The 12565-nt window shown below is 37.4% G+C and overlaps 1 protein-coding gene across 2 annotated transcripts in view; it reads left to right on the top strand.

The window, feature by feature from the left end:
* The window catches only part of LOC147458631 (phosphatidylinositol 4-phosphate 5-kinase 6-like), a 67898-nt gene extending 62623 nt beyond the window's left edge, over window positions 1-5275 (top strand). For both annotated transcript variants that reach the window (XM_086510099.1, XM_086510098.1), the window contains exons 7-8: window positions 3678-3804; window positions 3913-5275. In XM_086510099.1, coding sequence (XP_086366225.1) covers window positions 3678-3804; window positions 3913-4174 — 389 coding nt within the window. In that variant the 3' untranslated portion in view covers window positions 4175-5275. The remainder of the gene's footprint in view (window positions 1-3677; window positions 3805-3912) is intronic.
* The last annotated feature ends 7290 nt before the right edge of the window (window positions 5276-12565 follow it).

Below are 12565 nucleotides of genomic sequence, written 5' to 3'. Positions count from 1 at the left end.
AAAGTCTTTCATTGAAAATGCAGATTTCAGCTGCTCTTTAAGAGCATCAACAGTGCTTCTTTTCTTTGCAGCTATCAACACATCATCCACATAGAGCACAACAATGATAGGGCTGCCATCCTCATCACGTTTGGTATACAAACAATGGTCTGCATGGCTTCTTTTGTAACCATGTTTGAGCATGAAGCGGTCAAACTTCTTGTACCATTATCTTCTATCGAGCATACATACCAAATGTTCCTTGCCAGGAATAACAAAACCCGCGGGTTGCTTCATGTAAAGCTCTTCCTCTATATCACTATGCAAGAAAGCGGTATGTACATCCATTTGGTCCATTTCCAAATCAAGGGTAGCCACTATGGCAAAGAATACATGCAAAGTGGTCATCTTCACAACGGGAGAGAACACTTCCTAAAAGTCTATGCCCTTGGTTTGATTGTCACCTTTCAAGGATGTCACCTTTCAAAGACATGTGAGGGGATCGATTGCATATATGCACTGCAGTTTTCAAAGCTTCTCCCCAAAATCCATGAGAGAGATTAGCTGTGGACAACATGCATCTCACCCTCTCACAAAGTGTCCTATTGAATCTTTCAGCCACACCATTAGAAGAGGGGCTGTATGGCACAGTAAGCTCCCTATTAATGCCCAAATTTTCACAAAATTTGTTAAATTCAGCACTTGTGAACTCCCCCTCATTGTCCGTACGCAAGCATTTCAGCTTTCTACCTGTTTGGGTGGTCACAAATGCATGAAATTTCTTAAATGCAGCAAAGGCTTCATCCTTAGATTTAAGCAAATAAACCCAAATTTTCCTAGAATGATCATCAACAAAGGAGACAAAATAGCATGCATCTCCCATAGACTTAGTAGGCATGCTACATACATCAGAGTGTACAAGATCAAGCACGCAAGATTTACGAGAGACACCGGAGTAATAAGAACGCTTTACTTGCTTGCCATATTGACATTCATTACAAAAGTCAAGCTTTGTGCCTTTAGCATCAAGCTTGTTCAAAGTACAAAGCTTAGAAAGGCACTTTTGGCTCATATGGCCAAGCTTCTTGTGCCATAACTCCATGTGAGAGTTAATTTCAACCAATGCAATAAACTTGCCCAGCACGGCCTTTCCATGCATGCAGTAAAGTTTCCCTTTCTTTGTGCCCTTTACAATCAGCCTTGAGCCTTTAGTCATTTTTCATGATCCTCTGTCAAACAAGATACCGTAACCATGCATATCCATCTGACCAACAAAAAGCAGACTCTTCTTGATTCCCGGCACATATCTAACATTATGCAAGACAAGCTCATTTGTGCCATCTATGGAGAGATGCAGAGTGCCTATACCCTCAATGGAACATGCATGATTGTTTCCAAGGTATACTACATGGCCATGCTTGCGTGCACCAAAAGTAGAGAAACACCGGAATCAACTATCCAAGTCTGGGATAATGCATCTGGGATAATGCATCATTGACAGTTAACAAAGCATCAATAAGATCACTCTTGGTGATCTGCATGTCCTGTGAATGAACATTAAGAGAGGCACCAAGGTCATAAGCATCGTCATGTGGCAAAGTGGCACACAAGATGTCCTCTACATCTGACAGCTCCTCAATCACAGCACTAGAAGCCACATTGGCCTTCTCTTTGTCCTTTGAGCTATCCTGTGCATATGTCTTGACTTCCTTCTTCTCTTTCTTTTTGTCTCCGCCATTCTTTTTCCGTTCTAACTCGGCTTTGTAGTACCTGCAATCGAGTTTCTTATGACCTTTCCTGCCACACTGATAGCAAGTCACATCACCCTTACCTTTGTTGGCATTTCCCCTTTCCTTACTCTTACTCCTTTGTGCATAGACATTCTTCTTCTTTGTCCTGCCTCTAACTATGTTGGTAGAGCTGCCTCCCTCTCCACCTGCTTTTCTCCTGATTTCCTCATTCAAGATAGAACCCCTAACACCATCAAAGGTCAAATTGGGGTTATTCGACAATGAACCCACCAATGTTTCCCATGAATCAGGTAAGGTCATAAGGAAGAAGATAGCTTTCAACTTATCATCAAAAGGTGGCAAACATGAATCCTGTAAAACTGCGACAAAGTACCTGTAAACAACGACAAGTGCTCTACAGCGCTCTTGGACTCATCTAGCTGCATGCCAACACGTTTTCGCATCAAATGCACTTGGGTGACAGGCGTTGTATTCTCATACATCGCCTTTAACTTCTCCCACACATCAAAAGCATTTGTGAGACCTTTCAAATCAATGTGTGTCTCATCGATCATGGCTATTTTAATGTATGTAACTGCCTTCTTGTTCAGGCTAACCCATGCTTCGTCCGACATATTCTGTGGCTTTACATTTTCAAGTGCCCCTTCACAATCCTTCAAAAATAGGATTCCCTGGATCCTGTCTTTCCAAAGGTCGAAACCTGTTCCATCGAACCTCCTAATTTCGAAGAGATTCTTCACATCCGAAGAAGATGAGGCCATAGTTGCACGAATAAGAGGGCTTATACTCTAAAGTTTTGGGCAAAATGCACCAAAACCGGGGTATAACCTCAAAGAAGTGTGCACTACAGCTCCAAATGGTCACATGAGCAATTTGGGGCAAAAGGAGTCAATTTAGGCACAAAAAACAATTTCTGAAATTTATGCGCAGAAAATTTCAGCGAGTGAATTTGTGCGCAAAAACAACAATTTTAGTTGTTTTGAGCCTCACAAATCATACATAAGGCTAATGCACAACCTTAAGAAGCATGTATGAGCAAAAGCCCCAATTTGTAGCTTCAAATTGCAAAAAGTTGAGCCACAAATGGCCATACATAGCCAAAATTTGTCAAATGTGTATAACTTGCATCGGTTTGCACTTTCCTCAATGTAGATGCATAAAAAATACACTTGTAAAAACCTGCGTAAATATGAAATTTGCTGAAAACACCTGTTTAAGGACATGTATTTCGGCAATTTCTTTGTTAATATATGATTTGCAAAACCTGTATTTGTTGTCATAACCTGTAATTTGTTGATTTTGACCTAATTTCAGCCTATTTCAGGTCAATTTGACTAGCTGGGAGCCCTCTAGTGTCCGGGGACGAGTCCTTTGGCGTTAAAATTGCAAAATCTCGCGTGAAAGTTGACCTCCTTGGCTGAAAATATGCGTTTGCAGGTTTGGAAGCAAACCCTAATTTGGCTCTGATACCAGTTGATGAGCACGGAGCAATGGGTGCCAAGTGATAGAGCACGAGGACAAGTTCAGGGCTTGAGGCTTGGAGAGAAGGCACTCTTCTGTAGAGATGGAGCGCTAGGAATCTAAGGAGAGAGAGAGAGAGAGAGAGCGCTACACGATTCTTGAGGGGAATAAGTGAGTGAGCAAATTGGCTCACATTCCCTTTATTCAAGTATAGGACCATTTTTAAGTTAGTGGTCAAGGTCAATGTGAACTTGGCCAAAGGTTAGTAACCTTTAAAAATGTACATAAAAGGGGTCATTTGGGCCTTTAACCCAACACTACCTACTGAGAAATTGGCAGTAGATAGTTGACACTTGTTACTTGACATTCGATCTTAATTTAAGCAAAGGGTTTGATGACTTTTTGTAAATCTGAAAGATGGCAGCTTATCGGCTGGATTTGTTTCTAGGATGCATGTGTAGACTGATGTGGTGAACTTGTGAGCAGGAGACAACATGAAGCCTGACATAAAAGGCTTTCTCCAAGACAGCAATTCCTCGAGGAGGTTTAGCTTCGAAACATCAGGTTTAGAGCAAGAAACTCACATTGCTCATTTGGACCTTGAACAAGCAATGTAAGTAATATCCAGCATTTTTTCAATTTTATAATCTTGATCGCTTTTGAGCTTTACTCTATACATTATGTGCCTTTGCATAGTAACACTTATATGTTTGTTTTTCAGCAAGCATGGCATACAACAGCACAGTGCCAAAATGTTTTGTAAGACTTTCCAGGAATCTCTGCAGGCTGATTGTGATGCCCAAGAAGTTATGCTTTACTTTCGAATCATTGATATCTTACAGGAGTATGATCTGGGCAAAAGATTGGAACATGCCTACAAATCACTGTACTTTGACCCTCTCACTATTTCTGCAGTGGATCCTGCTTTGTATTCGAAGCGATTTCAGCAATTAATGCATCGAGTGTTTGTCGAAATAACTTGAGAATATTTATGAGCTCTTATCTTTTGCAAGCAACACTTTTGGGCTAAGATGGAGGAAGTCTTAATCGAAACAAACATGACTTGGGCTAGAATGGAGCGTCAAAGTCACCCAACAAAGAATGAAGACATTCATCAGAGTGTGCAAAATGCCCCATCCCCTTGATGTGGAGCTCCTTCTTTCCAGTAACAAGCGGCCTTCAATGCCTTGTGCAAAAGATAATCTGCTGAAATGTCAGCTCCCTTGCTGATCCTTGGCAGAAAGGGAATTTTTTCTCTATGGAAAATTCCATACAGATCCTGGATGCATGCACATTATGGCGTTTTATGCACACAGATGAAATGGATGGGCGGATTTCTCCAAAAACCAGCTAATATCGAGCGTCTGAAAGTGATGTTTGTATGGACTGCTCATGACTTGGATGGGGAAAATATGCTGCATTATTTCCCCAAGGCCGACAACACCTCAAGGCTTGATGTGGCATACCAGTTCTACGTATTTGTGCAAGATCAAATTATCGAGGGGTAGGGAGCTGTTCAAGCAGCCGTGGGAGGATGAACCTTGGTCCTAGGCGCACAGGTCACTCAACAACAAAGTGTGGTGTTCGTGAACCTACATGCCTAAGTTGGGTTCATATTCCAAGGGCCCCTTGAATGCCTCTGTACCCTTGATGCAAATGAAAGGAAGGAAAAGTCCCTTGCATTGCTATGGAAGGCCAGGGGGGATGAATGTGGTGCTCCAAGCTGCAGGCAACTTGAATGAGTGTGTGCAGAGGGTCTGGTCTCCCTTCATGTGTTTGTATCTCTGAATAACTCGATTGTAAATAAATCCTTCAGCCATTCATCTGCTCTTCACAAAACCTCCCTCTGAGTCATCTAGAGCTTAGTCTAGTGCATCATATCATTTAGTGGTAATGGTCATGATAAAAGGTGTCTAAGGGAGAGAGAACCTTTTTTTACTATTTGCTTGGGAATGTGCATAATTTCTATATGATGAAAGAATACTCCTTTTGTGTTATTCAAGGGAATATTTTTGTTTTGTATAAAATCTTAACTCTTGAAGGTCCTTTTGATGAAATAGAAAAAGAGATTTCAAATTGGTTTCCGGGTTGTTGTGAATGTGTTTCTTGAATGCATAAGATACTCGATGACATAGGATTCAAGTCATTGACAGTATCTAAGTAGTGTGCATTGATGAATATTGTGGTGAATAATTGAATGATGATGTTATAAGTGACGAGATCACCCAAATTTATGTTTGCATTTTGTCATTTTGCATGCTCTTTTTAATACTACATTGTTTGTTTTAGTTGTTCATGTTTTATTGTTTCAAAAAGAGACAGGTCTCTAAGGTTTTTGATTTGTAACTACACGGTGCATAACAAGATGTGAGTTTTTATGTTTGAAAGATTGAAAGCTAGTGTGTGTAGTTTTGATCCTTGGGATGTGTAAATTGTTTGAGTCAATGCAGGTTTAACAAATTGAGTTCTTGACATAGTATTTACTATAGTTTTTCCAAGTTGAAATTGTTTTATGATTCCTTGAATTGGTGTACAATCTGTTGATATAGTATCTGAGAGATGTTGATTTTCATATCTAGCATGTTTGCCTACTTTTTTATTCTAAAGTTTTATTCAGAGAATGGTCTCATTTAAGATTCCACTGTCATTCATGAGTTATTCTTATATCTAGATTCATGAGTCTTATTATGTGTGTGCACACTTTGTAAATTCCATGCGTCATTCATGAGTTCTTTGTATGTTTATATTCATTGCGTAGAGTTTTAACAAACTGGTTTAAGATGTAACATTTTCTGAAAATGTCTGAGCTACCTTGGGTTTTAAAGACTCTTTACATTTTTGTTGTAATTTCATGATTTCTCATCAATGGGTTCAAAGATCTCTAGCACTTCAGGTTGCATTATCAAACATGAGAGTCGTGTTTGTGTAATTGTAAATTAAATAATATCTAGTTGCATACTTGTCAGTGCATGTTGTTGGTAATGATTGTTTATGTTATTGTATATATGGTACTTTCATGGACTTTTAGTTAAGATATTGATAAAGTGTTCATTATATTGACACATCGTTTTGATTACTTCAAAGTTTGTTGATTGTGAGTGCCAAAATGAAGGAGTTAGTAACATTAAAAAATATATATTGTATAAGAGTATCCAAATATGATAGATAGTGCTTGCTAGACATAGATCACCATAAAGTATGACATGTAAATTGTTGAATGGTTTATTATGCATTCATTTGTTGATGGTACAAAGTCTCATATCAATATGTTGGAGAACATTTTGTTCAATAAGAGGTATTTTGTCCATGATTAATAATTGTAAATGAGCATATAGTGATCAAAATTAATGAAGCTTTTCACCATTCACAGAAGTTAAGTATGTGGTTATTAAAGACAAATGCAATACAAAATGTGAAGTGGTTATATTGATATTAAATGCAATCTTTCTCAGTGTATGTCATTAGCAAAGTTTGGTTGTTTCAATTGTTTAGGATCTTCTGTGAGGAAGAAATGTAAAGGTTTATTTGGATGAATACGTTTCTTGAGCATGATATTATCAAACAAGAGACACTCTTATGATTAAGCATTTGTAAACATTGATAGTATTCATTGTTTAGTATCATTAGAAGTTTTGCGTTTATAATCATCCTTCTAGAAATAATGTTTTGATTAGGAGATTAGACACGATACAATCGTACATATAATTTTGTGAAGATATTGACAATTGTAATGTTTGTGAATAGTGTTTTCATGATTATTTATTAAAACATTTACATTGTCTACACTCGATTCAACAAAACGTGTGTACACAATTTTCCATATATAACCATGAAAATTCTCATCAATGTGCTAAGGTAAAAATAGCAAACATTGTTCACGATATGTAAAAGGAATTGGGATCCTATCGAGTATACCATATTTTGTTCGTGGAGATTGCAATGGAACAAACTTACATCCACATTGCTTATAGAAGTTCTTTTGTTGCTTCAATTGTCAACAATGGTTGAACGAATACGCTCAAATAATAATGATTGTATTGTAACTTTTTTTTGAGACCTACTAGAATGGAGTTTTCATTATCAATGGAGTAAGAAAAATTTATCCATACTTATAAATACTCCCTCAGAGAACCGTATTGACCATTGTATGTTAATCCTCGTCTTTTTGCAAATGGTATCTGTGATGACATGATTTATTCTTTTTTTTTTTAAAGATAACCCATGAGTAATTATACTTTAGACCTAATTCTTCTAACATCTTATATGTGATCGCCTATTTTTGTTTTATTTTTCTACACAGATTACAAATCAATGGCATAGTGTCATTAGCTTTTCTCTTTTTGGTTAGTAGTAATTGATATCTAAAAATGAGTCTTTCACACTATCCAAAAGTATTTATGGGAGTGTCTTTGATTATACTTACAAAAGGGAGAATTATTTGTTAGTAGTTTCTTAGACTATTTATTTTCTTAGATTTTTCAATGGATTGTTGGACATTTTTCAAATTTTAAATTTCATGACTATAGCCATTTTGCTACCAAAAACAACTCTCTCTCTCTCTCTCTCTCTCTCTCTCTCTCTCTCTCTCTCTCTTTCGTAATTGTATCACAACTTTCATTTAGATACAATGATATTATATTCTCTAGTGATTCAATTTGATATGAAGTCCATGTTTTATAATATCTCTTAACTATCAATCATTTTTTAAAAGATAAACAAAGAAATATCCATGTAGTTCAAAAAATAAGTAACCTAGTTTTCTTATTATGTCACAAATTTATATTTATCACTTTTGAAGTCGTACATTTAGTAGTGTAGAATGTTGTATAGAGGGATTATTTAAACTTTTGTGCAATTTGTATATCTAGTGAAAGTGAGTTATCTCATGTTTGTAAGAGTGCACCAATCTTGTTGTAGAAATTGTAAATCATTACAATCATTTTCTTTCAAGAAAGGATTTTGTAGTACTCATTGATGCATTACCTATATTTTGTTGGGAAAGCAAGTCCATGGAAAATCTATCAAGGAGCTCAATGAGCATACAATAGGTTGAAGAAAAATGAAGGTGTTATCATTAATTAAGTGCATATTAGAAAGAAATCATTAACGTTGAGATTCGCAAAGTGTTGCAACCATCATTTCAATTTAAAATATTTTGAGATGTTTATCATAGTAAGTGTAACTTTGTTGCTGAAAGATTATTTTTAATGATGGATATAAACAAACTATATGCTAAGATCTTTGAGCATAGGGTAATTTCTAAACTATATTGTGACACAAAAGATATATTTCAAGTCAATATTTATAATGAGAACAATCAAACTTATGTAAAAGCTTTTATTTATTCACAACGCTCACGAGGAGCTTTGTGGGAGCTCTGAACTAGAACTCTAAGTGGAAAAGGTACCCTAGTGAAGTAAAAATATTATGAAGGAGAGCTTTGTGGGAGCTCTGAACTAGAACTCTAAGTGGAAAAGGTACCCTAGTGAAGTAAAAATATTATATTTACAATGAAGGAGAGAGAGTCGTTATGTAGGCTGCTATTGTAAGGAGTTTTAAAGCTGAATCAGAGTCATTATGTAGGTTGCAATTTATGAACAAATATTTCTAGGAGTTTTAAAGCAGAAGCTTAAAAAAACTAACATTATAAACTCTCTATCTCACTTATTAATGTACAACAAAGTAGAAATGCTCTATCTAGCACACTGAACTCCAACAAAAGCTATCATGCTACCTACTAGATTGTTGTTGAATGTGCTAGAGCGCATCGTAGATGCAAGAATATCTCTTGTGACAATCATGCTTTTAGAGTAAATATAGAGAATGATTTATCAAAGTGCAACGTGTCATTTACCATAATATGTAGCTATCACAATACTTTTGAAACTCCGATTTTCACTTGCTTTGAAATCTCAAAAGCCTTAGTAGACTTATGAAACAACATGCAAAATGGACCATCAACTATTTTATAAACTCTGCTAGATATTTAAAGGTAAAACAATTGAGATTAACATATATAGGATCAAGGGCGAGCAAACTTATGGTTTCGCTTCAATAATCCTGTCTCTTTTTGTATCCAAGGATTTTGATTTGCTTCTAGTGGCTTTTGCAACAAATCACGATGTTCAAAATTAATCTAAAGTGGTACCAAAGTAGGCAAAGTAGGGAAATCTAAAGCAGATAGTGTGTTCTCACAATCTACGAGAGTTCTAATGTTTTTGCTAGCATGCATAACAATGTGACCATTGTCAGTAATCCATTTAATTTTGTGGTCGGTCCTCTCGATCAGTCACAAAAGATAACTAAAAAGAACATATTCAATTTGAAAATTTTATATACTAGTTGAATGTAAAAATTTCTCTAGAAAAAGCTCTTTTGATACTTACGATAGCTTGATTGTTAGGTGTGGAACCGTCTACAACTAAAAGCTTTTCTCATGTGAAAAAAGTATCAATATCTAATTTTTCATTCTTAGAAAAAAAACAGTGAAAATCAACTTCTTCATGATGTACCAACTTATAATGTACTGTTCATTAGAAAAAAATATGAACCCCAAAAGGGCGCTTTAGCTTAAGGGGTGATTAAGGATGGACGAACAGGAAGAGGGTGGTGGCCACAGCTATACCCTCTCAAAAGGTATGGTAGTAGGGGGCATGGGGTGATAAGAGCTGCTGCGGAGTGTGCAAGAGATCGAAGGAGAAGAGGAACGTCCCACTTGAAGGTCATGGTGGCCAATAGTGGCATCAATATAGCTAGTCTATACAAAGTTGATGAAGCATCTCCTACGCTTCATCCTACACCCATAAGCTCTATGCAATGTGTAAATCGCTCCGAGACTAAGCTCTTCGTGAGAACATTTGTGGGGTTGTCATCAGTGTGAATCTTGACAAGCTCGATGTGCTTGCCAGCCAATGCATCTCGTATGACATGGTATTTGACTTCTATGTGTTGCGACTTTGAGTGAAACACCGGATTCTTTGCCAAAGCAATGGGCGTCTGTACTCAACTTCTTTAATGGGCTTCTTGTGCATTTTTGATTCATTGAAAATCACGTGTAAGATACAAACGACTTTGTTGGATTCTGGGTGTTAGAGACGATAGCCGATCTCTTCATTTACACCATAGTTGATAAAAATGCATTTGTGTGATTTGGGATCTAACTTGCGACGAAGTTCTTTGCACACATGTGCATATGTCTCACATCCAAATACACGTAAATGCTTATAGCTTGGCATTTTCCTAGTCCATAATTCCTCTGGAATTTTGAAATTCAAAGGAGAACTAGGAGACCTGTTGATGATGTGCATTGTTGTCAGAACAACTTTCCCCCAAAACTCTGGAGTAAGCTTCGCCATAGACATCATAGAGATAACTCACTCTTGAATCGTGCAATTCATTCTTTCAGCTATTTTATTTTGTGTAGGTGTGTATGGAGCAATAAACTGCCGATGAATGCCTCTTCAATTGCAAAAATCCTTGAACTCCGTGGAGAAGTATTCTCCACCATTGTCCATGCGAAAAGCTTTAAGCTTTTTTCTTGATTGGTTCTCAACCATGGCAAGGAATTTTTGGAACGTAGAAAAGACCTTTTCCTTACGCTTAAGGAGTACACCCACACCATTCTCGTAGAATCATATATGAATGGTGCAAGCAAGTAAGAATTGGTTGTTTACCTACCATTACGCTCATAAGTTGTTATAATATTAGCTTGGTGTTTTTGGTTGTGGGTCAATGAAAAGAAAGAAAAAAGTCACTTCAATCTCCAAAGTAAAAGTTACAGCCAAGGAAGTAGCGACTAAAACCAGAACTTCCATGTATCAAAGTATTTGTCCGGTAACGGAAAGCTGTAATCAAATTCTTTTTTATCACAAAAAATCTAGCTAGGGTTATCGGAATTAAGCCTTGGAAGGGAATTACAAAACAAAGAGACAGCAAAGCATGTATCTTCCACCCGGTATTATGTTCAGTCTCAAAGGATATGAAAAAGTGCTGGAGGCCGGGACAACTGAAGAAAGGTAAAAAAAGAGCAGTGTTACTTAATTCTGTTTTGTTTTATATCTTTTTTTCCATTTTTCAGAACAGCTCCACCGACCATTACATACAAGATTAGGCGGCGGTAAATCCGTTCATGGCTGGCCCATCAGCGAGAAAGTAGTTTGTCCTCCTAGAGTTTGATGTGGCATTGGACCACACAAATCACTATGCACTAAGTCTAGGGGTTTGGCTAGTTTCTTTTTCAATGGCAAAGACGTCAACCTAGTCTGTTTGCCGTATAGACGATGATCACACAATGGAAAGTCCGCGTAATCTAATACAGGTAAGTAGCCAAAACGTTGAAGTGTTTTCATTCCCTTTTGGCTAATATGCCCTAGCCGGCTATGCCACAACTTAGTAGACGGAAGCTCGGAAACATAGATAGAGTATTTGTCGACACTCAAAACAAACATAGAGTACATGAATCTATTTTTACGACCTTTCATCATGACAAGGTTGTTCTTGCGGATCAGCCAAGAATGACTATCAAAAACTGTAGTGTAGCCAAGATCATCCAACTGCCCTATAGAAAGCATGCTCTTTGTAAGCTTGGGCATCTGTCTGACATTTTGCATCACAAAAGTAGTGCCAGTATGCATCTGAAGTTTCATATCACCAATGCCAATAATGTCAAGCTCCTAGGAATCACCAAGCTTGACTATGCCATGCATGGATGCATAAGAGAAAAACCACTCTCTATGCGGTGTGACATAAAAACTTGTACTAGAATCAAGAATCCAATTCTGTGCATAACCCTCATCCTGTGCAACCAAAGCATCTGGAGTGAGATCTGAAGTGAAAATGAGAACATCTGAGGGATTTGTTGCCACCTCTGCATGAAATTATGTTGGCATAATGTTCATCACTGGAGGAGGAGCATCCTCTACTGTAGTGATAGGTATGGGAGACTCAACCACATTGAGCTCCTCAATCTTTACTGTACTTTTGCCTTTGCTAGAATTATTCTTTTTTTTGTTTTTTTAATCTCTTAGGAAACTGCGACAATCCTTTTTGTAATGGCCCTTCTTGTGGCAATAGTAACACTCGACATTTTTGGTACTGCGGTCTCTAATTGAGTTCCTGTGTCTGTTAGGACTACGAGGATTTTGCTCTCTACTTTTGCTTTTGTATTTGTTCTTGTCACGACCTTTGCCTTCGTTGAACTGCCAGCCATATATGCATCTTCATGACTAGCACCGTCGAGAGATTTACGTCGAATTTATTCAGTGAGCAATGGATCAGTGATAGCATTGAACACTAACTTGCCATTCGGAGCTGCATTGCTAACGGCTGTGCAAAAGATGTCCCATGAACTAGGTAGAGAGCATAACAAGAATATA

Source organism: Adiantum capillus-veneris, chromosome 4, assembly GCF_014529385.1.
Source record: "Adiantum capillus-veneris isolate H3 chromosome 4, ASM1452938v2, whole genome shotgun sequence".
NCBI lineage: Eukaryota > Viridiplantae > Streptophyta > Polypodiopsida > Polypodiales > Pteridaceae > Adiantum > Adiantum capillus-veneris.
Note: the sequence above shows the minus strand (reverse complement) of the source record. Positions and strands in the feature narration are given on the sequence as shown.